General features: G+C 43.5%; 1 protein-coding gene across 3 annotated transcripts in view; it reads left to right on the top strand.

The window, feature by feature from the left end:
• The window catches only part of SAE1 (SUMO1 activating enzyme subunit 1), a 58,369-nt gene that overhangs the window by 22,965 nt on the left and 10,521 nt on the right, over nucleotides 1-24,883 (top strand). For all 3 annotated transcript variants that reach the window (XM_081117982.1, XM_081117981.1, XM_081117980.1), the window contains exons 4-6: nucleotides 2,024-2,166; nucleotides 3,343-3,442; nucleotides 10,827-10,932. In XM_081117982.1, coding sequence (XP_080974108.1) covers nucleotides 2,024-2,166; nucleotides 3,343-3,442; nucleotides 10,827-10,932 — 349 coding nt within the window. The remainder of the gene's footprint in view (nucleotides 1-2,023; nucleotides 2,167-3,342; nucleotides 3,443-10,826; nucleotides 10,933-24,883) is intronic.

Genomic DNA, 24,883 nt, shown 5'->3' with positions numbered 1-24,883 from the left:
TTCTGAGCTTTTTCCCAAGTAAGTTTATAATCTGTACTGTTCTTCAGGTTTAATATACTGTCTTTGTAGATTCAATGTGTTGGTAGGTGGATCCAGTATGTTATGTTGGGTTTGCTGTAGCTGTGAGTTGCTGTCTGTTGGTTTCTTCTTTGGGCATATGTTCCCCTAAACCAGGTTTCGTCCTTGGTTTTGTCTTCCTTCCAGAATTTTTGCACATAGCTTTGATACATTTTATTGCAAATGTTTTCTCCTAAACATTTAAGTTGGTGATTAATTTCTGTAGCAGAGTCATTTTTTTGTTGTTAGAAATATCAAACTACAGCTTGTTTTTTGTCTTTAAAAAGAGTACACCTGATCTTGGTCTGTCTCTTTCACACAGCCACTTTGACCATGTTGCCATGGATAGCTAGACAGAATTGCTATAGTCGTAAGCCAAATGAGGCATATCCAACCTCACTTGGTTTCACTGCCAATTCTATGCAGAGGTGAAAGGACAAGTTAAATTCTGTTTCAGATCCTGTGACCTTTCAGATATGGTTCCTTGTACCCTGCAAGAAGCTTGGGTAGCTCTGAAATAGTCACAGATGATCTACTTGTTTTTTAAATGAAAGGCCCATTATGTGAGAGATTAGAATTTGGGTTGGGTAGTTTGTTTTTCACACTGCTATATTTCATATGCGCATCTGTTCAAATATGGGCTTGGAATGATGGATCGTCTGTGCATTTTGTCCTTTTTTTCTTTTTTTAATGCATTCTGTTTCGTAACTCCAGATACTGGGACATTTTCCATGTGGATGAAAGTCTTCTCTTCATTCCTTTATCCATAGTAACATTTAGTTTATTCTAGGTGGCTCTCGACCTTCTAGCAATTAGAGCGATGCTTTGTTAGAACTGAAGTGTGGGCCACTTACTTGTATAACGCATGTGCACAGGACAAGCGTGACTGTCCCACAGGCCATGTTTGACTGGTTCTGAGTTGGTTTTAGTCACTTGTGACTCTGCAGGCTTCCATTTGGTCAGTTGATTGCACGTTCAGCTGTGATTGTCTCACCTTTTAGATTTGACTTTCCTTTGCGAGGCCATGTCCTCTGAATGACACCAGAGGCACATATTTTTCTGTGAGTGCTATTTCAATATTCAGCCTGCCAGACAAGAGCAAAGAGTTTCTATCAAATGAAAGTATCCTTTTGTAATTTCCTCTCCAACTTTCTATGTTCAGATGAAAAATGTACACGTTAGAAATTACCTTCTTGGCCCTAATCACAAAGCTTTTCCCGAAAAGACGGTCGGTGTTTTATGCAGTAAAATTTCGCCATTTCCAATATCTTAACTTATTGGAACAGAACCTAGAGGCCTCAGAGCAGCATTGATAATTACTGAGTGAATCATCGGTTCATTGTCTAAGTCTGAATGGAAGGTCACTTGGTCTGTAACCTTTTCTTTTGTCCTTAAATTCAGATAAAGTTTCACCTGGAGAACTGGAAAAATAATCTTAACAGGACTTGTTTATCTTTTTTATCTTAATACATCAATCAAAAGAAGAGGTAAAATTGCCCTTGTATTTAAACATGACCTAGGGGTCAATTTTAAAAACTGGTTTTGCTCCTCTCTGTAGCTTATTTGGATTTTAATATATTTAATCATTTAGAAGTAACTTACACTAAGTTATTAGTGTGTGTCTCTCTCTCTTTTTTTTTTTTTTTTCATGAAAACCAGGAAGTGGGGTTTATATATGCTCATGGATGAGGGGAAACAAATTCATTGAGTGGCTTTTACTTTCTAGCTAAATGCATTTCATTTGGGTTTCAGAAAGTTACCCTTTTGTGATTTACATTTTCTACACACTGAAACCTGCAACTTTTCTTTTGTCTTCTAACCATAGGATCCAAAGAACCTGTTGTGCCAGTTTGAAACTGGCTTTCGACATGCCCAGCAAGGCTGTTCATTAAGATTTATTTAGACATCAGGGCAGTGGTTCACAGTTTGTAGAACTCACATGCAGTCAATTTCTTTCTTTCTGCAGGTATGTCTGACTTGCTGCTCCAGGGATGTCATAGTTAAAGTTGACCAGATCTGTCACAAAAATAGCATCAAGTTCTTTACAGGAGATGTTTTTGGCTACCACGGATACACATTTGCCAATCTTGGAGAGCATGAATTTGTAGAGTAAGTGTTGGGAGAGGAGGAGAGAGAACATTTTCCAAAATGTAATTTTATTCACTGATAGATCAGAAATGAACCACTTAAGGGAAGTCTTTTTACTGTAATACTTAGACCATTGGGAAACCAATTCATTAACAGCTTATGATATATAGATTGCGTGTTCAGAGTTGTAGGAGATGGGATCCCTGCCTTCCACTATGATGGTCTAATTTAAAGCCTAAAGAAAGCAGTGTTCTAGGCAATCGAAGTACATCACCTACGGACTTGATCAGTCTGGATTTCAGCAGGGGAAGCACTCTTTCTGTTTAGGGAAGGCTTGCTCCGGTTGTAAACATTTGTTGTCCAAGTTAGGCTTGCGTGTTTTCAGGTTGAGAGATAGTAAAATGAGTACGAAATAGTTAGATGGGCAACTCTGGAGGCACAGTTGGCCAAAGTCTACCTTGGAAATAAAAAGCTCCACAGTCCAAAGACAGTTCTGGTGCAGCCAGCAGCCCTTCTTCTCATTTGAACATTGCGGTTGCAGACCATGGTGATTCTCACATGATGGGACCTGCAGTGTTTTGAACTTGTAGCTTCTAGATGAAAGATGATACCAATATTGTAAAACTACATGAGTTGGCTTTTTCAGACCACTGCCCCCCCCCCCCCCCCCCCCATGAGACCCTGTTGGGTGGCAGGTGAAGCTTCCTACCAAGAGTCAAGAACTGTTCTCTCTAGTTCACCTTCTCAGGCAAGTCACTGAAATTTCTGGTCTGCAGGTTTCTTGCCTGTAAAACTGACCACGGGGGAGGGACAAACATGTTCAAGATCTCTCATAACTCCAACGTTTTATGGCCTTAGAGAATCTAGTTCTTTGTACACATTATAAATGGATAAAGAAGTCATAGAGGAACATCCAGATTATTTTAATGTGAGCTCCCCATGACAGAGGGGAGGAATTCAATTAGACTAATTCATGATTCAAGTGGCACGTTCACAAATTTTATTGAGAGCTTACTAGGCAGTGTGCTAAGCAATGTATGTTATTTCTCTTACAAGAATCTTCTGTTAGCAGTTGTTATTCCCAAATAGTGGGTGACTGCCTTGTCAGATAATCGGTGGCCACACTGGAATTTGAACCCAGTTCTAATGGCATGATTCCTAGGGTAGACCTGGATTCCCTCCATTGTCACCCTCTAGGGAGAAAACCAAAGTTGCCAAAGTTAGCCAAGGAGTAGAAGATGGACCTGATACCAAGAGAGCAAGACTGGACTCGTCTGAAACAACTATGGTCAAAAAGGTATGTATACTGGGGAGGAGGAGGAGTCAGGAACCTGGGCCTTATGGGGACAGGCAGTTACAATGGTGTACAAGGGAAGCCAGTATGGTGGGCTTGAAGGGAGGGTCTGGACAGACTGGGCCAGTGCTTGTTCTACTTAAAGGGGGCCAGCTGCTGCTTAGTGCCAGCCAGCTGAGCTCTGAGGGAATGTGTAGACCTAGGATAACAGATGTGATTTAAGACAATCAGAAATGTAGATTTAAAAAAAATTTTTTTTTGTATGCCCTGTCCCAGACTTTTTAATACTGGTAACTTACCCGAATGCTGTTCTCATCAACAACAGAGTCTAAAGAGAACATGTTTGCAAGACAGACTTAGTTTGTGGGCCATTGATCTCACCCCTGGTGTATGGAATGTATCAGAAAGACTTTTTGAGCAAAGGCCATTGCTTAATTTTTTTTAATTGACTTTAGAGAGAGAGAAACATGAATTTATTGTTCCACTTTTTTATGCATTCATTGGTGGATTCTTGTATGTGCCCTGAGGATCAAACCCGCAACCTTGGCATATCTGGACAACTCTGTAACCAACTGAGCTACCAGGGCCAAAGGGCATTGCTTTTGTGTTTTTTTGTTTTGTTTTGTTTTTTTCAATATATCTTTATTGATTTCAGAGAGAGGAAGGGAGAGGGAGAGAGAGAGAGTTGAAACATCAATGATGAGAGAGTTATCACTGATTGGCTGCCTCCTGCACGCCCCTGACTGGGGATCGAGGCCACAACCCTGGCATGTGCCCTGACCCAGAATCGAACCACGATCTTCTGGATCCCAGGTTGATGCTCAACCGCTGAGCCACGTCCGGCTGGGCCATTACTTTTGTTTTTAAAAAAATGAGATTAATAGACAATTTAGTAAGGTCCTAAATGGGTGGGAGACAGTTTAAACTTGAATTGTTTTTGTTTTGTTTCTTTAAAGTTTTGTTTTGTTTTCACCAAGTCTTTCAAGAACAAAGGCCTCAAGGTTGACAAATGTTATCAGGTATATATTTTTTAATGTATACTTAAGATTCTTCTTGGAATTAGTGCAGTAATTTAAATTAATTTTCTAGAAAGAGGAGTGGGAAGGGAATCAGAGACGATGGTTTCTGGTTGATGGTGAATCTGAGAAGGAATCTGACAATGGGGAAAACAAGGTGAAGTGGTCAGAGTTGGTTTTGTGGAACTGAGAGGAAAGATATGACCAAGCCCATATTTACCCTTTTCTTTGTAGATTTAAATGTTGAGAGAGAAAAACAGCTGGTCAGAGCATCGAGTTAAAATTGCTCTAAAGGGGGGATTCTAAGAGCGCAGAAACCACAAAAGAGACTGCAGAAACCACAGAAGTGGAACTCTGCAAGTTTCCAGCAAGGCTGCGCTGGAGATTTTCTCTTTCTTGCTCTTTATGTTTGTACTGGAAGAGTTTGATGCTGTGAGTGTGATACAGAGGAATTATTAAGCCCTAATTTTAGTGTCTCTTCAGAGGACCATAATTATCCGGAGTGAACATTGGTGTTTTGGCCAAAACTTGGGTCCTTTCTTTTTTTTTCTTTCCTTTTGAGGCCCAGTCAAGCCTTATCTGAATAGCTGCGAGAGTTTGGTGGGGGGAGATAAATTGTTAACTAACGAAGGAGTACAAAAGCAGCTTTGTGGATGCTGTCAATTTATAAATCACACCCTCTTACAAGTGTGACACTTGGCCTTGGTGTGAAGGGTTTTATGGCTTAAGGGCTTCTTGGATTGAGGCGGGTCTTTCACATTCAAATAGAGAGTGCCTAGCTTTGTTAGCCCTTCACAGCTGGAAGTTTCCCGGGAGTCATTTCTGATAGTGCCCACTGGGGCGGATCTGGAAACCTCTTTTGGGAGCCACTTTATCTAGCTATGAGGAGAATGTGGGCAGCCCGGGCAGGCACTCGGGCAGGCACTCGGCGGCCTTTGCGTACCATTCCTAGGGCCCTTCAGTCTCAGAGCTCTTTGTGCAGCCCCTTCCTACATGGGGCCGAAGTTGAAGGTATCAAAATATGCCCCAGCTGACATTGTTAGTCAGCTGTTTCTCTTGTACAATTCAGGCTTGGATTCCAACCCCGAGCCCTTAAGGTTGAGAGGCATTCAGTGCATTCCTGATGACAATCCCCGGGATTCCAGACCTTGCCTTTGTGCGGCCTCACCAGGAGCACTGTGGAAGGACCCTGCCACCTTGTAATAACAAATTTTCTCCAGTTTGGCAAAGACTTTCATGTTGTGGAAGTTTTCTTTCTCCCAACTCAGAAATTCCTTGATTCCGATTTTGCCCTTTTGCCTAAATTGTACGGAATAACTAGTCGGGTTATGCTCCGAGTGCAGGATGGGGGTGGGGAAGCAGCCACTTCCTGTTTCCTGTGAAAGGTTTCTGGTTAGGGTCCAAATGTTGTAAAGCCACTTTTGCTTCAAGGTACGCATTGTGCTCCTAAATTAGAAACGTTCAAAAACAAAGAGGGAAAACAGAGGTTGTGGTTTTCACACCGTCTAGGAAGACACTGGGCCTTTCTAGCACATGCGCCATCATGATAAATACAGCAGTAGGGAGGTGCATAGCCCAGAGGTAGGTGCTCAGTAATTTGCTTCCTTTGGTGCCCAGGAAAAGTCATGCAACAGATTTCATCAGAAGCTGGTCTTGGGCACAAACCTGATGTAGACACTAATGCAGACACTAATTGCACAGTGGATAAAGGAGAAAGTAATGGCTTTGGTGAGGAAGTGTTCAGAAAAGTTTCCCAGAAAAGGGTAGAGTTGGCATGTGAAGGACAGTTTGCCAGACACTGAAACCAGGACCTGTCCTAGGAAGCAGGATCAACAAAGCACAGATGTAGGGCAGAGGCTCTGGCTTTCCTCACTCTGAAATAGCCAGCTCCTTCTGTATCTTTGAGTTGCAGGATGCCTACTGTGCAAGGCAGTGTGTGTTGGGTGCAGGGAATCAATCCAGTCCTGTTGTCCCTGTTTACAGCTGATGCTGAAGCTAAGAGAAGTTAAGTGACTGACCTGCCAAGGTCACTGAACTGTAAGCAGCAGCAGGTGGGAGGGCATAGACAGAGGCTCAGGGTACTGGCTCACCCTATGACTTACAAGGTGATTCCCCTGGGAGCTTCTAGGGTAATTTGGAGTTTATGAGGGTGGTGAGATACAGTATGTGAACATGAGGATCATTCCGGAAGAACCTTTGGGAGAAAAGGCCATTATCACGCTCCTGTTTGCTGCTCATGTTTCTTTATTGTTAGGGACTGCCAGACATGAGTAGATGCCTGCTGGTGGTTACTCGCCCTATTAGCACTTTAAAATGTAACATAAAGTAGGATTTGTTCATGACGTGCTAAGAAATACAGATTTAATTTTACCTCTGCTTCTGAAAATAGTAGGTGACTAATTTGGGCACTGTTAATACTCCTCCTGAATTAGTTGTGAAATTCCACAGTGGAGTAGTGATTCATTATTTCGATTCCCTTTTCCTGAGCAGTTTGTTGACAGCTCAGTCATCCTCCTCTCACCGCCATCCTTAAAGAAACACTCCTGATGACTGACTAGTTTTGTTCCTCCTCTTTTATGTGGCATCTTGATTTGTAAAGCTGGTTGCTCTTCAAATCACTTTTCGGTGTCTCTTCCATTAGAGTTTAAGCTCCATACAGGCAGTTATGTCCACTGCTGTATTCCTGGGCAGTGCCTGGCACAGTCACATTCAGGAAATGTTTGTGTGGTGTAGTTGTGGCTGTTCCTGCAGCGTAATATGATAGCTTTAGAGCAGATTATTCTCATTTTAAAAAAGAATTAACTTTTTTTGTGATCAACTAAATGGATTAACCTTGTATATTAGTTCTTATAGTTTAGGTATTTGAGCTAAGCTGAGAACAGAATTCCAAACAGGACAGGGAACAGAAATATTTAGTAGTAAGTCATTGAGTTGCCTAGATCAGAGCCTTCAGGCCCAAACGCTGCTAATTGTCAGAATCACTTGGTTTGGGGGAGGAGTGGCAGGGAAATGTAAGATGTAAACTGCAGAGAGTTTGGTGCAATGCAGATAGCAGGTTTTCTAGGTCTGATGGTTGTAGAGTGTGGGGTGGGTGCTGGCTGTGCCCTGACTCACAAGGGAAAAGTTTCTGGGCTCTAGGGATGAGGGAAGGGGGTTCTTCCCAGCGTTACAGCACAATCCAGTGTGTGTGTGATATTTGATACACAAAAATCATGCCACATCAATGCAAGTTTTGGGACATAACGGTAAAACACTATTCAACTTAAAAACCAAGACATTTCTTTTCCCCTGGGCTGCTGGTACATTTGTGTGGACTTAGTAAGGTACCTGAAAGAGGGGAATATAGCCCTACTTGGCATGGTGTTTTATCATGTGTTTATAAATCTAACCAATGGAATAAAACCTATTATGTGATGTTGTAGGTATAAATTAAGAAGGATATAGCTAACCTTGTACCCACCACCCAACTTAGAGCAATAAAGCTCATCCCTGGCTGTCCCTCCCCAACGTAAGTAACCACTATCCTCAATTGTGGTTCTCCCATGCATTTCTTCTAACTACATATGTATGTATTTCCCAGCAATATAGAATTGTTTGGTATACTTTTTAACTTCTTAAAAATTGGTTTCATATTCTGTGAGTGCCACCCCCTGCTTTTAAAGAGCAGTGTTATATCTCTGTAGTTCCCAGGCTTTGCTGTCCATGTTGGTAGCCACTAGCCACATGTGACTATTGAAATTAGTTAAATAAAATAAAAAATTTGCTTCTGCAGCCTCTCTAACCACATTTCACATGCTCGGTAACTACCTGTGGCTGCTGGCATTTGTATCGCAATAATAGAGGATGCTTCATCCTTCACCTTCGCAGCAAGTTTTCTGCAGGACAGTGTTTTTTTTGGCTGTAGAGTATTTGTTGTGTGAATACATCACTATTTATTCTGCTGTTGATGGACATTTAGGTATGTAAGTTTTTGCTGTTACAAATTGGGTGGCTGTAATCAGTGTTTTGTGTGTGTAGCTGATCTCCTTGGGCAGCTGTGTGATTTCTCCAGGATAGATTCTTAGGATGAAAATTGGGATGTGTGCATCTTCAGCTTCACCAGACCCTGCCTGCTAAATTACTCCCTAGTAGTTTTGTCCATTTACGTTCCAAAGTCAGCAGTACATGACAGGAACATGTGCTAACTGTGAAAACTGTCTCGGGTTGTGGTTATCATTTGTTAGAGTGCTTTTGAAAACTACAGTCTCCCAAGAGTAGGTGTGAAATTAGACCTAGAAATCTGTCATTTTGAAAATTGTTTCGATTCTGGTTTACATTCAACTTTATATCTGGAACTATATCACTTCTTATAGATATTCGGCTTGATTTAAAAAGTAAAATTTACTCACAATCCCAGGTTTGGAAAACACAGAACAAGTTGAGCAAATGTGAATCCTGCTCCCCAGTAATAACTATAACGTTCCTTTCAGTATTCTTTCTATGCAAATATACATCATAAAGTTGGAGTACTAATTAACATATATGAATACATACAAGGCATATAATGACCTGATATACATATCACATGTATTGTGTTTTGCTTTTTTTATTCATTGTGTTTTCAGAAGCATTCCCCAGACTTACATCTTCTGTGGAGAGTGTGGTTTACATTGCCTTGCTGTAACTTAATCAAACCAGTCTTCTGTGGCATTGGCAAGGTCACTGCAGTTTCCCACACTTCTAAATGGCCCAGCAGAACCCCATAACTTGATGGCTGATAGACCATGTGGATAATTCATCTTTTATATTTACTGTTGGGATTTTTGGCAAACGAGAAGCAGCTCACGGCATTTATAGAAAATCTAGTCTTATTCAGTGCTGTGCCTTTCACTGTGGTCCCTGCCTCAGGAAGCTTTAAGAGGTGTAAGCGGGCTTGATACTAGTCTTAACTGGACTATGAGATTGAAATTCTTAAGGCTCAACCATCACTCCCAGGTATTTCAGGCAGTATTTTCTCAAACAATGCATCCTTCATAACCACAAACCAGCCATCAAAATCCAGAAACTCACCCAGTTACATCATTGCTGTCTAATCCTCAGACCCCATTCAAGTGTTGCCAGTTGCTCCAATCATGTCCCTTTGGCAAAAGGGTCTGGTTCAGGATCATGCATGCATCTAGATTTTCATGACACTTTTGAAGATTACAAGCCAGCCATTCTGTAAAATGCCCCTTAATTTGGGTTCATCTGATGTTCCTTCATGATTAGATTCCAGGTATACATTTTCGCAAAAATATGGTATGGATGCTTCTCATGACGTCCTGTGGTCTGGTGCGTGGTTTCCATATGCCTTTACTGCTAATGCTCACTTTCATCGTTTGAGTATGACTATGTCTGCCAGACTTCTTTGAATACAATATCTCTTTTCCCTGTGTGACTAGCACATATTTTATAGAGAGGTACTTTGAAAATATATAAATATCCCTTTCCTCATTAAACTTGATTAATTTTAGGTCTGTGGACTAATGGATTCTAGTCTTTTTAAAGCGTTGTAATCTATTATTTCTTTTTACCCTCAAGTTGTTCCAGATTTGACCAGTGGGCACTCCTTTAAGCTGGCCCCTGTTTTCTGTTTCTTGTCCCCATCATTTTTTGAGCACTTTGTTGTTTCAGGCACAATAAGATGTTCCAGAGTCTTCTCATATTCTCCCTGCTCCAGGTTTGAAATCAACCATTTCTCCAAGGAGAAATGTTTCTCTTAGAAACACTAGAATGGTGATTAGAAACCAAGATCTGGGTGTTCTGTGTGTGCTCATTGCTTCTAGAGTGTTGTTAGACCTTCTCAGTGGATTTAGTTTAATAGGTTTTAGCCGTGCTCCCTCCTGCCATAGGCTTTTGCAGATGCCATTTTTATTTCTATCGCTTGGAGCTTTTGTTTCATCCCTCTTATTCTCTTGCTGTTACTTGATGGTATTGTCATCCATCAGCAACAGCAAACCATTCCTCTACTGAGAAACATCTATAAATTTTTGTTTACTATTACAAAAAAACAGTTTTATTGAATGTCTTTAGATACCTATTCTTCTTCACTTCTGCAAGTATTTCTGCAGTGTAAATACAGCCAGTTAAAGAGCCAGAATGGTATTAGGACGTTAGTTTTGCTCTGTCTTCCTTTGGTGCAGGGAGTACATTATTCATTGTTGTGTCCCAGTGCCCGGAGGAGCACACAGTTAGTGCTCAATAAACGTTTGTTGGATTTGAGTGGGCCTCAGCCTCTTTTAATAAATAGGAAGCCTTAAGTAATGACATTACTCTAGATGGTGATGAGCTACCACCTTGTGATTTAAAACTGACATGGTTTATCCCTAAGCAGTTTTGCCTTTTTTCAACAGAAGGTGGTCTTCTGCTCCGTTAAAGAAGCACTGGAAGTGGACTGGAGCAGTGACAAAGCAAAGGCTGCCCTGAAGCGCACAACTTCCGATTACTTTCTCCTTCAAGGTAAGTTCTCAAGGCTTCCCGGCCAGCCTTGAGTGCCTTGGGTTTTGATTTCAGCAAATGTGGCTGGAGAGTCCAGATGGTTTCTTGATGTTCGCCTTGAGTCAAGCTCCTCATTAGTTAGTTCCCAGTGGCCACACATCTGAGTGAGTGGAGACGAGGCCCATCATTGAGCTCTGGTTTCTTGATGATTTTTTTTTTGTTGTTGTTGTTGAAATGACTGCCCTTATCACTGGCTAGCACGTGTGAACCAATGGGCCTTTTTCCCATAGTCTCAAAATCCTTTAAACAGCACCGCCTGCAGTTGCTCTCTGACTTGGCATGTAAAATGAACCGACTTCTCAATTCTAATTAGGCTAACTCTCTTTTTAGGACAAGAATGAGGCCTAGAAGGCCTCATGATCATGCAACTATTAGTGGTGGCCTTAGGTCTAAAACCCAAGTCTCTTGAGTCCCCCCCCCCCGGGTGTGGGTCCTTTACATTACACCCAGTGTTCTTTCTGGGTGTTTTGGATATCCAGCCTTTCCCCGGCCTTTCTCTTTGCAGCAGATGACAAATCCTAAACTTTCTTGAGAGTTGTCATGCGCACATTCCTGATGTGGGTTTTTTCCCCTCCCCCTCTTGGTTTTTCTGAGCTCTGCTATGTCTTTCATAGGTGCCACAGCTGGAACTATAAGGAGTGTTCCAGATGCAGTGAGCACAGGGCCTGGTGTGCTTTCTGGGAGTTTCTCTGTTGGTACCTACTTGTTTAACTCCCTCGACTGCTTGCTGGACTTAGGTACTGGAAGTAGAGAGGGACGTGCTCTTGTGGTCTCGTTCCCTGGTTAGCCAGCAGCTTAGAGCCTTCAGCTTGTAAGCATTAGGTTGACTCTCCGGGGGCGTATCGTCTTATTCTTATATTCAGAGAAATACTTCTTTCAGTTTTCTACTCAGCCATTCATATAACTGAGATTCTCCTATAATTTGACCTTATTGGATTTATGCAGGAGAGCATAGCAGCTTCCACAGATGAAGTTGCATCCTGCCAAATACACTTGCCATCACCTATCTTTGTGCCTTGGGCAGATAAGTCAGTTTGCCTCTCTAGGATTTTATATCCTCACCTATAGAAATGGGGGAACTAAGCCTGTCTCTGAAATCTCTTCTTATTCCAATTAGTGAAATCATGTGTCTTGTTTTCCTGTATTTTTATTTCTATGCTTATAACAACTTTATTGAGGAATGATATATACCAGAAAGTTTACCCATTTTAAGTGTACAGACACGTTCTGCCACCAGTCTCATCTTGAAAGTCACGTAAGTTGTTTTCAGTTTTTCCCAGTCCTTGGAATTTGTTCCCAATCCTCTTCTAGGAATTTGACTGATCCACCTGATGGTGCCTTATGAATTCCTAGTGAGAACAGGGTGTTTGGCTCTGGTGCACACTTGAGAATACCTTACAGAGAACCTGACTTTGTTTCACCACTGGAGGACATAATAGGCATGAGTGACTGGCTATTGGCTCCTTGGTCATTTCCTCTACTCTAGAGGGAGAGCAACCTGCCCACTGGTGTTCCCGCAGGATCCTCTCACCTGTCTGCTTCCCTGGGCACCCAGCAGGTATTTGATTCCAGTGCTGTCCTGGCCCTGGTCTGCCCCTCACACATGGAAGATTCTTACTGCCCCATTCACAATTCAGCCTCTGAGGAAGCAGCTGCCTCATCGTCCATGTGTGTGTGTTTGCCTTGTTTGGGTGCTGAGTGTTTTTCCAGTTTACTTAATAAGATAGTGGCCAGACTGAACGCTTCCTGCTGCATTTTTCCACTATCTTGAGCATTGGCCTCACCATCTGTGAGCAAAAGGTCTCATCTTTTTATTACTCTCCCATGGCATGTTGCAAAACATTAAGTATGAGCTGGTTTCCTGTGGCAAAAAGTTGACTTTGATTTGTTCTTTTTGAGGTTAGTGTGAGTTTATCATAACAGGAGTGCTAAAAATATCAGGTCTGGTATGGAAACAGCATTCACTAACCAGCATGAACAATAACAGGCAGGTTTAGTCCAGAGCAGGAAGAAATGGACTTCATCTCAAGATGAGAATTGCTTAGCACAGAATCCTTCTCAGTCTCGGTTCTGGTGACTCATGGAAAAGGACTTGGGCCATCTTTGAGCCACAGGGTTAAAGCTGCAAATAATCTTAGACCAAACATTTTTTGAGCACCTGCTGTGTGCCAGACCCCGTGCCTGGGAATCATCAGAGGAGGAAGAATAAGTCTTGTTGCCAGTGGAAAAGACAAACATATAATTCTGCTCTTCGCAGGAGAGCTGTAACAGAGGGCATTGGAAAAGTTGTCATGTTGTGCTGTTCTGTTTTCAGTGTGTGAATTATTTAATAATAATCAAAAGCAAACTTACAGGAGCTCAGGGAACTCAGGGTCTGGCCATGTTTGGGGAGTTGGAAAGTCTTCACAGAGGAGGAGACATCTGAGCTGGATTTTAAAGGCTAGGTATTTGCTGGTGGTGAAGGGAGGTGAGATTTGCAGGCAGAGGAGCAGGACGTGCAGGTGGGCAGCAGTGCAGAGACCATGTGCCCGCAAGACTGGAGCTGAGTGGGAACTGGCCAGAGGAGATCATCAGGGCCCTGCATTTTTTTAGGCTTTTTATCTTACAGCCAGTGGTTCTCTGGGAACATTTAAAAAATACAGATTCCCTGATTCTAGCTCAGACTGACTGAGTCCGAATAACCAGGGGTGGCTGGTATCACTGCATTTCTCTAAAGCCCCAGGTTTCTGAAGGGTCAGCCAGTTAGAGGGAGACCATTGCCACAGGAGAATGTGAACCTGCATCAAAGCCCTGATTTACTTTTTTTTTTCTTTTTTATTAATTTGAGAGAGAGAAGCATTGATTTGTCAGTCCACTTATTTATGCACTCATTGGTTGATTCTTCTATGTGCCCCACCTGGGGATCAAACCTGCAACGTTGGTATGTTGGGATGACACTCTAACCAACTGTGCTACCTGGCCAGGGCTGATTTTACTATTTGTATTTATATTTTTAAGTTTATTAAGTACTGTGTTTCAAATGGGGACATTACTACACTGAGGCAGGAAAAAAAAGGAACTGACTCATGTAGCCTTGAATACAGTATTTTGACTATATACTCTCAGACTAAAGAAAAAACTATAAACATTGAACTCTGGTAAGTAGGTTAGTTTTTCACAGTGATACGGGATTAGCAATTCTGAAACTACTTATGTATTCTAGAACTGAGCAAATAAATAGGTAAATACAAGGTGGTGCAAAAGTAGGTTCACAGGCAGCTAATCAATGACCCTCTCACATCGATGTTTCTATCTCTCTATTCCTCTCCCTTCCTCTTTCTCTCCAAAATAAAATATATATATATATATATATATATTTTAAAGTTGGTTTACACTTGTGGATATACAGAACACAAGAGTTTATTCTTGTATTATTAGTTATTAATTACTGTAGTACTTTCCATCTGAACAACTGTGAACCTCCTTTTGCCTGACCCTGTATGTTGTGGATAGTGCGAATCAGGGTTTTTTGTTTTTAGTGCCAGAAGGGAGTTTTTGTAAAGGTGGGCGGTGGAAAAGGATGAAAGGCTCCCCATGCCATTGGGTTGGAATTTGAGTCATCAGGCGAACCCAGACTAACCTATTGAAAAACTAAAACCCTTCCACAATTCTCTTCTTGCCTTCAGGATACAATTTAGACTTCCTGGACTGACATCCCAGATCTTGAGCCAGCTCACCTCTTTTTCTCCCCCCGTTCCCTTCTGCCCTGCTTGAACCCTACACTCATGTCAAAATCCTTTTTGTCCCCCCAGACATCTGTCACCCTGTGCTGTCACCCTCTCATTCCTATATACATTTCTATTCCTTCTGCTTGGAGTACCTGCTTTGGCCCTTCCCTCATATCTTCACTGTTCAGCTCTAATGTTACCTCCATAACCTAACTCACTTATCTCAGTTGGGTTTCCTTCCTCTGTAATCCCATCCTGCCATCTAGACAACCACAGCTCCCTCATCTCTTGACTGTCCAGCACAGGCCTGACACAGAGCAGGGGCTTGGTAGATATGGGTTGATTGATTGCTGTGATCACCTGTCCCAAGTTGGAAGAATCTTGCCAGTTCTTAACTTGTGACTTTACTAATTTATTTGAGGCCCATGTAAAGCCATCTAGATGGTGCTAATTTGCATAGTTGGCCTTTGGCATTTCCCATTGTGTCGCACACAAGACAGGAAGTACCTCTAAACCCCAGACTTGGCTACAGGACTATGCCTAAACCATCCAGACAATTGGGGAGCACTTCCACTCTCCTTTAACCTCCTGTGTCCAGAAATCCAGGGCCTGTCGCTAACCAGCAGCTCCTATCTCTATTAGGAGTTGGCATCATCCGGCCTAGAGCCCTCCATGGGGAAGTCAGTCTCTTTTCTAAGGTGACAGATTGTTCTTATTGGTTCATAAATCTAGCCAAATGAGTTCGGATTTCATGTCTTCTTCGTCCTGCCGATAGAGCCTTCTCAATCACCAAAGCCTTAGGGTCTCCAGATTTGGATTTGGAAGAAGGAAGTTTAGGTCCCAGTTCTGCCATATACTTCCAAGCCTTGAGCAAGTCCCTTCACTTCGTCGCTTCTGTTTTCTCATAGAAACGGAGATCTGACAGTCCTCTACCCCCATGGTCATGTATAGGAGAGCCTTAGAAATAGCTCTATTTTCTCCTTTTCTTTTTTTTTTAATTTTATTTTTGTTTAAAATATTTTCTTTTCTAAGTTGTAAAGATAAGACATCTTAATAAAATATTCAGATACCTCAGAGGAAACTGCCATTTCTTGTATATTCTTCCAGAACTTTCTAGTATTTTATACCTCATCACCACATGGGTTCTTTTGCAAGGTTTCCTAATGACAAACACTTTGTAATTTTTTAATTGTTATAGATAGACTTTAGGAAACTTTTTCTTCAATTCCTCATTCCTCAATTCTCCCTGTCCCCACTGCACTCCCAACTTCCTGGTTTTTATGATTTTTTTCTTTTTCCTTTTTTTTAAAAAATATATCTTTATTGACTTCATAGGAAAGGAGAGGGATAGAGAGATAGAAACATCAATGATGAGAGAGACATTGATTGGCTGCCTCCTGCAGGCCCCCAACTGGGGACCGAGCCTGCAACCCAGGCATGTGCCCTGACCGGGAATCGAACCCCGATCGTCTGGATCCTGGGTCGACGCTCAACTGCTGAGCCACGCCCAGCCAGGCTTATGATTTTTTAAATTGACTTTGTCTCCAGACCTCAGCTTGATTTGGTGATCAATCCTCTGCAATAGGAACTTCTTATTTTAGAACTTGTAACCTTTGTAAATCAGGCAGCAAGCAGCCATCACTGTTTCGGGCCTGGCTCCCCAGGGGGTGTTTGGTGTCCGGCAACAAGAACTACCAACAAGAGCTATCCACAAGCCCGACCGGGCGTGGCTCAGCGGTTGAGCATCGACCTTGGATCCCAGGCGGTCAGGGCACGTGACCGGGTTGCGGGTTCAATCCCCAGTCGGAGGCCTGCAGGAGGCAGCCGATCAATGACTCTCTCATCATTGATGTTTCTATCTCTCTATCCCTCTCCCTTCGTCTCTCTGAAATCAATAAAGATATGTTTAAAAAAAAAAGCTATCCACAAGAACTACCTGCAAGAACCACCAACAAGAGCTATCCACAAGAACTACCAACAAGAATTACCCAGAAACCCAGCCTGGCATTGCTCAGCAGTTGAGTATTGACCTAGGATTCAGATCGCTGTTCGATTCCCGGTCAGGGCACATGTCTGGGTTGCGGGCTTGATCCCTAGTCAGGGCATGCAGGAGGCAGCCGATCAATGACAACTCTCTCATCATTGTTTCTGTCTCTCCCCCTCTCCCTTCCTCTCTCTGAAATCAATAAAGATATATTTAAAAAAAAATTATAAGAACTACCAACAAAAACTACCCACAACAACTACCAACAGGAACTGCCGAGGAGACAGCCACAGGGAAATGGGTTCTGATAATGGGGCAGCAGCTGAGCACTTGTTGATTTGCTGCTGTCATGACCACAAATGTTTAAAAATAATTTGTAGGGAGGGAGAAAGAAAAAAGTGGTTTTTGTGTGTGTTTTTTTGTTTGGTGCCACTGCCTTATCAGTGGTAGAGAAAAGGCAGACCACAGTCATTCAGAAAGGAAGAAGGCACTGTCATGCAGAGAGGAAAGCAGAGGGTGAGGGTAGAGGTGACCCACAAGTGCTTTTCGGCCTTCAGCAGATAGACTGGTGAGAGAACCCACTCTGATTAGGCTCCCTCGTAGGGCACAGGGATTAGATGAAGGCCCAGCACATGTTGTGCATTAATCATTGTTGATAAGCACTTTATATGCATCATGATCACATTAAATCTTCACAGCGCCCTCATGAGAACAGATCTTACTGTGATCATTCCATTTTCACAAGAAGAAATTGAGTCTTGGAGAGGTGAAGTCATTTGTCCAGGTTGGCCACACCTAGAAAGTGTTTGAACATCACAGAACACTGCCTATCTCGGAGCTCTCTGTCACACTTTAATTATTATCATCACTATTAATAACATTATGCCCAGTTTCAGAATCTGAACTTCACAAGAGCCTTGTGACATTTTCTTAATCCACTTTTGCAGATTGGAAACAAAGGCCCACCGAGACCACATTGCAATAATGGGCAACATTGTCTACAACCTGCCTTGTTTTTTCTTTGCAGGCCCACATCTCCCCCACCCCCGGCTTTAGCCTGTTTGAGCAACTCTTGGGCCCCAAGCCCAGCTGCGATTCTTGTTTAAAGCCTCACATCTTTTCTCTGACTGTCAGACAACAGTCACGGGAATGTCCTGTGCCATCTTCCCTCGGTGAGAGCGGTTGGCAGAGAGCAGCAGATGCCCAGAGTCAAGGTCATGTGCCACTCAAGTGCTGGGCTAGAGAAAAGACCCTGTCTCCCTGCTGCTTGTGACCGGGCAGGATGGGTCTGAATGTAGAGGACTCTGTCAGACTCGCTGTGTGAGGAGGGGGTGCAGTTAGCCAAGCCAGGCGATGAGGGACAGTGCACTGGGGGTCTGTGGAGCTCTGTACTTGTCCTCTACATAGTTTATCTCTGCATTTTAGAATTTTTTTGTCCCCTTCCTTTGTAAATTAGTCTTTTCTTACTAGTGAGAATGTGCCACTTTAAAGGTGAGAGTTAAGCTCAGGAATCACTTGACATTTTTCAGAGGAGAAATAGAACATTTGGCTGCAGAGTCGTAGTGGGTGGTTTGCATTACTCCAAACTGGTGGGCTTTGGGGTGGGGAGGCAGATCCATTTGAAGTTATTTTTTTTTAAAAAAAGCATGTTTTGTATCTTGTCTCTGGTCCTAGGGAGACAGTATAACACAGAGGTTACTAGTGCCTTGACTTTTGAGTCCATTGTAACCCTGAGCCTCTCCAAAGCCTCAGTTTCCCGAACCTTTACAATGGAGATGTAAAGACAGTTGTATCTGTCTTATTCTATTTTATTTTTACATGGGAGAACTCATTTTGAATGTAGGATATTGTGTGTGTTTTTAAAAAACTAAATGTTTAAAAAACGTGACTAAAAACTGCTTAAACATAATTTTAATAGCTGAATATTATTCATTCTGTCAGTATATCATATGTAACCATTTTCTGTGGTATAAATAACATGGCAGGGATAATTTATACATAATTCAATCACTGGCCAAGGGGCATGACCTTGTATAAAGATCCTCAATACCACATTCTCACGTGGTTTACTGAGCACTCACACTTCCACCAGCTTGGTGACAGAACCGGCCCCAGCCTTCTTGCTTAGGTTGAGTAACCCTGGTCTTTAATTTGGTAGGCAAAAAAATGTCATCTTGTTTTCAGGTCATTTCTGAGAAAAAGTACTCTCTTTCCCCCCATCAACAACTTCATTCGGCTGCCTCAAATTCCTTTCAGAAGAGAGTGAGATGTAAATAACAGCAACAGCTTTCTCTGTTTTGAGCTGATATGTGATGTGATGAGGTCACAGTCTGGGTTGCATTGGAGAGGTGGAAGGGTGGCCAGGACTTGGAGCCCAGAGGGGCATTTCAGAAGAAGTCTTCAGGGGCGCCACTCTGGAGGTGATATTCTGGAGAAAGATCACAGTGCTCCGTGGCTGTGGGGACAGACGGGCTTATGAGTGTGTCCTCTGCATTCAAGGGCAGGGCCTGGTGTTGTCTGGGTCACTTCCAGGTCCCCAGCACAGGATGTGGGGTGGAGGGCAGGTGCTCAGGACATGTTTGTGGATGAAAAAATGAATGAGTGAATGAATACATGCATACACATACTTTTAGCATGTTTTTAAAATCCTCACCTGAGGACATGCTCATTGATTTTAGAGACGGGGGAGGAGAAGAGAGACAGAGAGGGAAAGAGAAACACTGATGTAGAAAAGAACCATCGATTGGTTGCTTCTCTTCCTTGCCCTGACCCGGAATCGAACCCACGACCTTTCAGTGGGCGGGATGATGCTCCAACCAATTAAGGGGGCAGCTTTGTGGAGTTGAGCTGAGTAGATGACCAGATGCCTTAAAAGGTAAGAGGCTGAGAGAGCCAGACTCACAGTGGCTTCCCGAAGTGCTCCTGGCTTCCCCAGCCCATCTCTGTCCCTCCTTTGAGCTCACGCCCACAGGCTGGCTGTTCTACACCTTTAGACCTCAGGCATGGCCTTGAAAGCGGGATTTCTATCATTTCCCTCCTGAGGGCAGACATAGTGCAGTGTGTATCTTTTTTATTTGTTGCTGGACGTTCCATGTCTAGCATGTTTGTAAACGCTTGGTAAGAAACAGATCCATCCTGGGTATCCTGAAAACTGTTCAATTCAATTAGTAAAAGAGCCTAGTTAGGATCTGTGAGGACCTTGTGTTACTTGTCGCATACCCTCTCCTCTCATTTGTGACTGTTCGCCTTCCTTCCCCAAACATTGAGGCTTCCCACGAAACATATTTTCTTGGAACCCCAAAGGGGCAAACCCAGGTGAGGTAGTAAGTAAAAGTGAACAAAAAGAAACAGTCTCTGCCCCACAGAGTGAACGTCTAGCGGGGAAGACGAGCCAGTCCTTGTACAAGTGAGTTTACACAGATGAGTGTAAGATCACAAACTGAGATTAAGAGCCACGAAGGGAGAGAGTGGGTGCCGAAAGTGTCTGCCAGTCTCCAAGTCACTGTAATCCCAGAGTTCACAGCTGCGCTAGTGGTGGTAACTCGGTTAAACGAGGAATTTCACCATGAACAAGCATGTTGGCTCCAGGGCCGGTGAACTGGGTTTATGGAGACTGGGAGAGAGTAGCCACAGTCCTGGAGCAGGGCATTGACTGAGTCCTTACACCGTACACAGGCTGTCCTAGGTGCTTTACGTGGATTAGTTCACTTAACCCTTAAGTCCCTCACGGTAAGTGCTTTTAGGATTCTTATTTTATAGAGGAAGCTCAGGGACATTGTCACTTGCCCAAGGTGACAGTAAGTGGAAAAATAGGGGATCCAGCTGAGGCTCCAGAACTGAGCTCCTCACTTCTGCAGTCTGCTGCCTGCCAGTTTCCAGGAAGGGCTTCTCAGGGAGAAGGCGCAGTGGGCCCTTAGGGAGCCTGTGAGCCGTTGGGGAGAGAGAAAGAATGGGGCAGCAGTGTTCTGGGCTGGGGGTCCACGAAGAGGAGGTGGTCCTGCCCCATGGTAGGGAGCTGGCTGCTCAGTGAGACTGCCCTGTTCCTCCCTCATACACTCTCAGAGCTCCTCTTCTGTTCCCATCTTCTGTTATTTTGTAAGTAGTTTGGGTTTGCCCCCCCTCACTAAATGCTCTGTGGGAGCAGAGTGTGCATTTTGCTCTTCCCTGCCCAGCTCAGGCCTGGCACAAAGTCAGCTCTCAGTACATATTTATTGAATGAACAGTTGACTGAATGTCAGACCTATTGTTTTGCCTTAGAAGATAGGCAGTTGTGAAAGAGGATAACTACTTCTCGGTTTCTTGGAAGTTTATGTAACCCAGGAGTAGAGCTGGTTTCCAGGATGTTCCCAGAGGGAATGGCTCTACTGAGTGAGCCAGAGATTGGGGGACAGGGGTGTGTGACACGGAAAGCTTTGGGCGTCAGGCAAATGAGATTTACATTTGGCTTTCCCTCCCTTAATTGAGCTGTTTTGAGGGACAGTAATAGAGTTGGTGCTAATTTGCAACATTGACTTTATTTTTCCCCCAATGGCCTTAGTGATTATGCTCAATATAGTCGCACTATTTAAATGCAATAAGATATTTTTCAAAAGAAATACAGTGATTAATAATACTGCTTTCCAAGTTCCTGTAGTAACAGTAATCTGTTATTCTGATTCAGATTAAATTTGAACTTGAGTTAATTTCTTTTTGCAGAAGTAGCAGTTATTCACATGTGCATAGTTTTTCTTCTAATACATGAAAAGGTGCTTGGTTTCTCCAAAGTTTGCCCTTTTTGTTACATGGCAAACTTCAGCAGAGACACAAGCCTGTCTTATGTAGCAATAAATGTCATTTCCCTGGCCCTCAGCAACCTGAGTTAATTAAAAGGTTCAGATGAAGCTAATCAAGTTTGGGACTAATTTTGTGCACTGTTTTGATACGATTCAGTGAGTCATCCTTTGGCAGAGCAGCTCTCCACTCCTGAAGATGTTTGATCTTAATGGAACAGTTTTATAATCTGGAAGCTGGTGGGGAGGTGCTCTTCAGAAATGCAGAGTCAACAGTGATGTGTGTGTGTCTAGCTATTTGGAAGGGGTGGAGAGCAGAACAAAGAGGAGAATTTAATAAGCAAAAACTTGTCAGGGGCTGGGGTCAGTTCTGAGGCTGCTGCCTGTCTAGAGCATGGGCTTCTTCCCACCCCCGCTAACTGGAGTGCTGACATTCGACAAAGTGAAAAATACAGCTTCTGTTTGCTTTGCTGCAAATAAGTGGCCTTCTGACTGGCCTCCTTCCCAGAGGCCCTGAGAGGACTTCAGATGTGGTCAGCGAGGTATCTGGACGGTGCCAGCCTGCCGGCCCTCATCCAGGCGGCCTGCACCAGGAGCAGGCAAGGGGCCCAGAGAAACAGCGGGACCCAGCTGCTGGCTGCCTTCACTCCTCCTCTTAGTGCCATCTTAGTTCTTTCTGAGATGAGACTGGTCTTACTCTCTGAAGATTAATGGGCAGGGTTTCGTATGGCCTCTGCCTCCACTTCTCACCCACTGAATTAACTTCAAATTAATGGACCAGTTGAGAGAGGGCAGGACCTATCTGGATAAATGCATAAAAATGTGGTTGAATGGGAGTCCTCCTGAGGTGGGGGGCAAAGAGCCAGACCACTTGGAATCCTTGGGGCTGCATTCCTGATGGTCCTGCCATTTCTCCTGGATTCGATTAGGGTTAAGAAGCACACAGTCTGAGTGCCAGAGTTGGCATTTCTGCTTGAATACTTATTGGCAGTTACATTGAACAAGCCACTTCACCTCTCTGAACTTCAGTTTCTTCATCTATAAAGTAGGGAGAGTAATAGGGCGACCTTCCTCACCAGGTTATTGTGGATGAGTGTTACTGTATGAAAATGTTTAGAATGGCCCAGCTGGGCATGGCTCAGCAGTTGAGCATTGGCCTAGGATCCAGGAGATCGAGTTCGATTCCTGGTCAGGGCACATGCCCAGGTTGCGGGCTTGATCCCCAGTCAGGGGCATGCAGGAGGCAGCCAATCAATGACTCATCATTGATGTTTCTATCTCTCTTTCTTCCTCTCCCTCCCTCTCTTTGAAATCAATAAAAATATGTTTTTTTAAAAAAAGAAGAAAGTTTAGAATGATTCCTGGCACATAGTAGGTACTGTTGGTTTTGCATAATATTATGGTGATGGTTTGAGCTTTCTCTGAGAGCTTATATTTAACCAAAAGATGAAAAGCTTTATGGTGAGGGCTGCAAAAATGATCCTCTCTTCTTCATCCCTTGTGACAGTTAATGCTTCTGTCCCAGTGACATAGAAATTAGAAGATTTCACAGGCGGCACCATGTGGGGCCCCTGCTGCTGTCCACCACTCTGACAGCCTGAAATTAAGCAGCCTCACTCACTGTCCACGTGGTGGCCACTGGGTCTCAGATTGTGCAGTATGAGCCACTGCACCTGGCATTGCCTCCGTCATCTGCTCAGGCAGCACTGACACGCCTTCTGTGTCCTGTCAGGAGCAGTTGACAGGAGTAGCACCGACATTCGATGTAACACCCTTGGAGTATCCTCTGCTTTGGCTGGACTAGCAGATTTCCAGATTCCTTTGTCTTCATAGGACATTGTTGGAAAGGAGGCTTGGTCTAAACAGGGATTAATTGCCTCTTCTGCAGTTTCTTCTCTACCCTGCCCCCAAATGCTTCTGTGATTGCATTTATTTACTCCAGATTGGAATTCCAGCAACACATCTGCAGAGGTAAAAGCTAAGCTGAGGTGAAGGCAGATCAGCTTAGCAGCATCCAAATGGTCATTGGCCTTGAGTTGGCTGCCAAGTGGTCAGGTACAATTCAGGGTTCTAGGAGCTGTGTTCTTGAAAAAGAGGAGAGTCATATTTCCAGACGGCAAACTGTTCAAAACAGGTGTCCTGTTTTTTTTTAAGCCTCTAATGTGCAGAGCTGTATACTGGGCATTTGAAAGTTGCTAGAGAAACACTGGGTCTGAGAAAGGCATAGCCCCAGAGCAGGCTGTGTCTTCTTTTACCTGGGCCTCTGTGGTTTGGGATCTTCTTGGAATACTATATAACTCATTTATGAACTTCTCTCAGGCTTGGTGCCTTCTGTTGTGACTCCTAAATTCCCTGTTGCTCCCCATCACCATCATATGTGCAGACACCAAGACTTGCTCACCTACCCTTGTACCTTCAGTGCTTTGATCTGCGGGGCACACAGTGACTGCTCAGTTTTGCTGGTTGAGGGAATGAATTTGTACTCTTTCTTGGAGAGTGGTTCTCAATCCAGGCTGCTCATCACCAAAACTATCTGTGAGTCTTAAGAAAACAAGTAGAAAGAAGGACTCGTTTCTTAATCTGGGGTGGGTTCCAAATGCATTTTTTTTTTCCCCAAATGCATTTTTAGAGCCTCACAGCAATTAATTACCTGAGTTTTCAATCACCTTTGTTTTTAGGGAAGAGCCCCTTGTACTGATTCAGTATAATTTGGTGAATAAGTTCACTTTTTTAGTCAGGAAATAATGATGAAACTTAAGTGGAAGCTCTTTGTAAACTGTAAAGTCCCCTGCAGGTATGAAGTGCTATCCCAGAGCACCCAGGGATCCACGTGTCTCTCTCTCCGCTGATACACACCACTTGTGTGATGGGGGAGGAGTAGTGCCCTCGAGACTGGCTGCATGCCTGCTTTGGGGAGCACGTGGGGAACAAGTATGCCACCCACCAGGCACGCAGTGAACGTTGTGGACAGGAGTAGTGGTAGTAGAAGGGAGTTGTTTTTTGATTGGGTTAAAATTCAAACCATGTTAGGGTCTTGTTCACAGTAGCTCTGATTTTGCTGCCATCATCTCAGCCTTTCTCTGGTTCAAAACCAAAATTAAACACTCGTTTCTGGAGATTGACCTAATTGCTGTACTAAGGGAGGTTTTGTTTGTAATGACTTGCCTGTCTGATGAGTCTGAGCATTTGGCTGGCCTTTCTGGCTGAAGGAGCCCTTTGAACTAATGCCTAAATTGTATGCCTCCCGCTCTTGACCTCTCTTCTGGGTCAGAATCAGATCTTTTCCCTCTGCTGGAAGCTTTCCCCCTTCTTCCCAAACACACACTTCAGTCAGTCATGGCTTCCTCAGGGAAGCCTTACCTGCCACACCCTGTGGATATCAGACCCTCTGGTCTACTATCCTGGCACTTATCACAGTCATTGTAGTTATTTGGTAATAATTTGATTGCCTT

This window comes from Miniopterus schreibersii (genome assembly GCF_964146895.1).
Source record: "Miniopterus schreibersii genome assembly, chromosome: 18".
In the NCBI taxonomy this organism is placed as follows: Eukaryota; Metazoa; Chordata; class Mammalia; order Chiroptera; family Miniopteridae; genus Miniopterus; species Miniopterus schreibersii.
The sequence above is the reverse complement of the archived record's forward strand: the minus strand, read 5'-3'. Positions and strand labels throughout refer to the sequence as shown.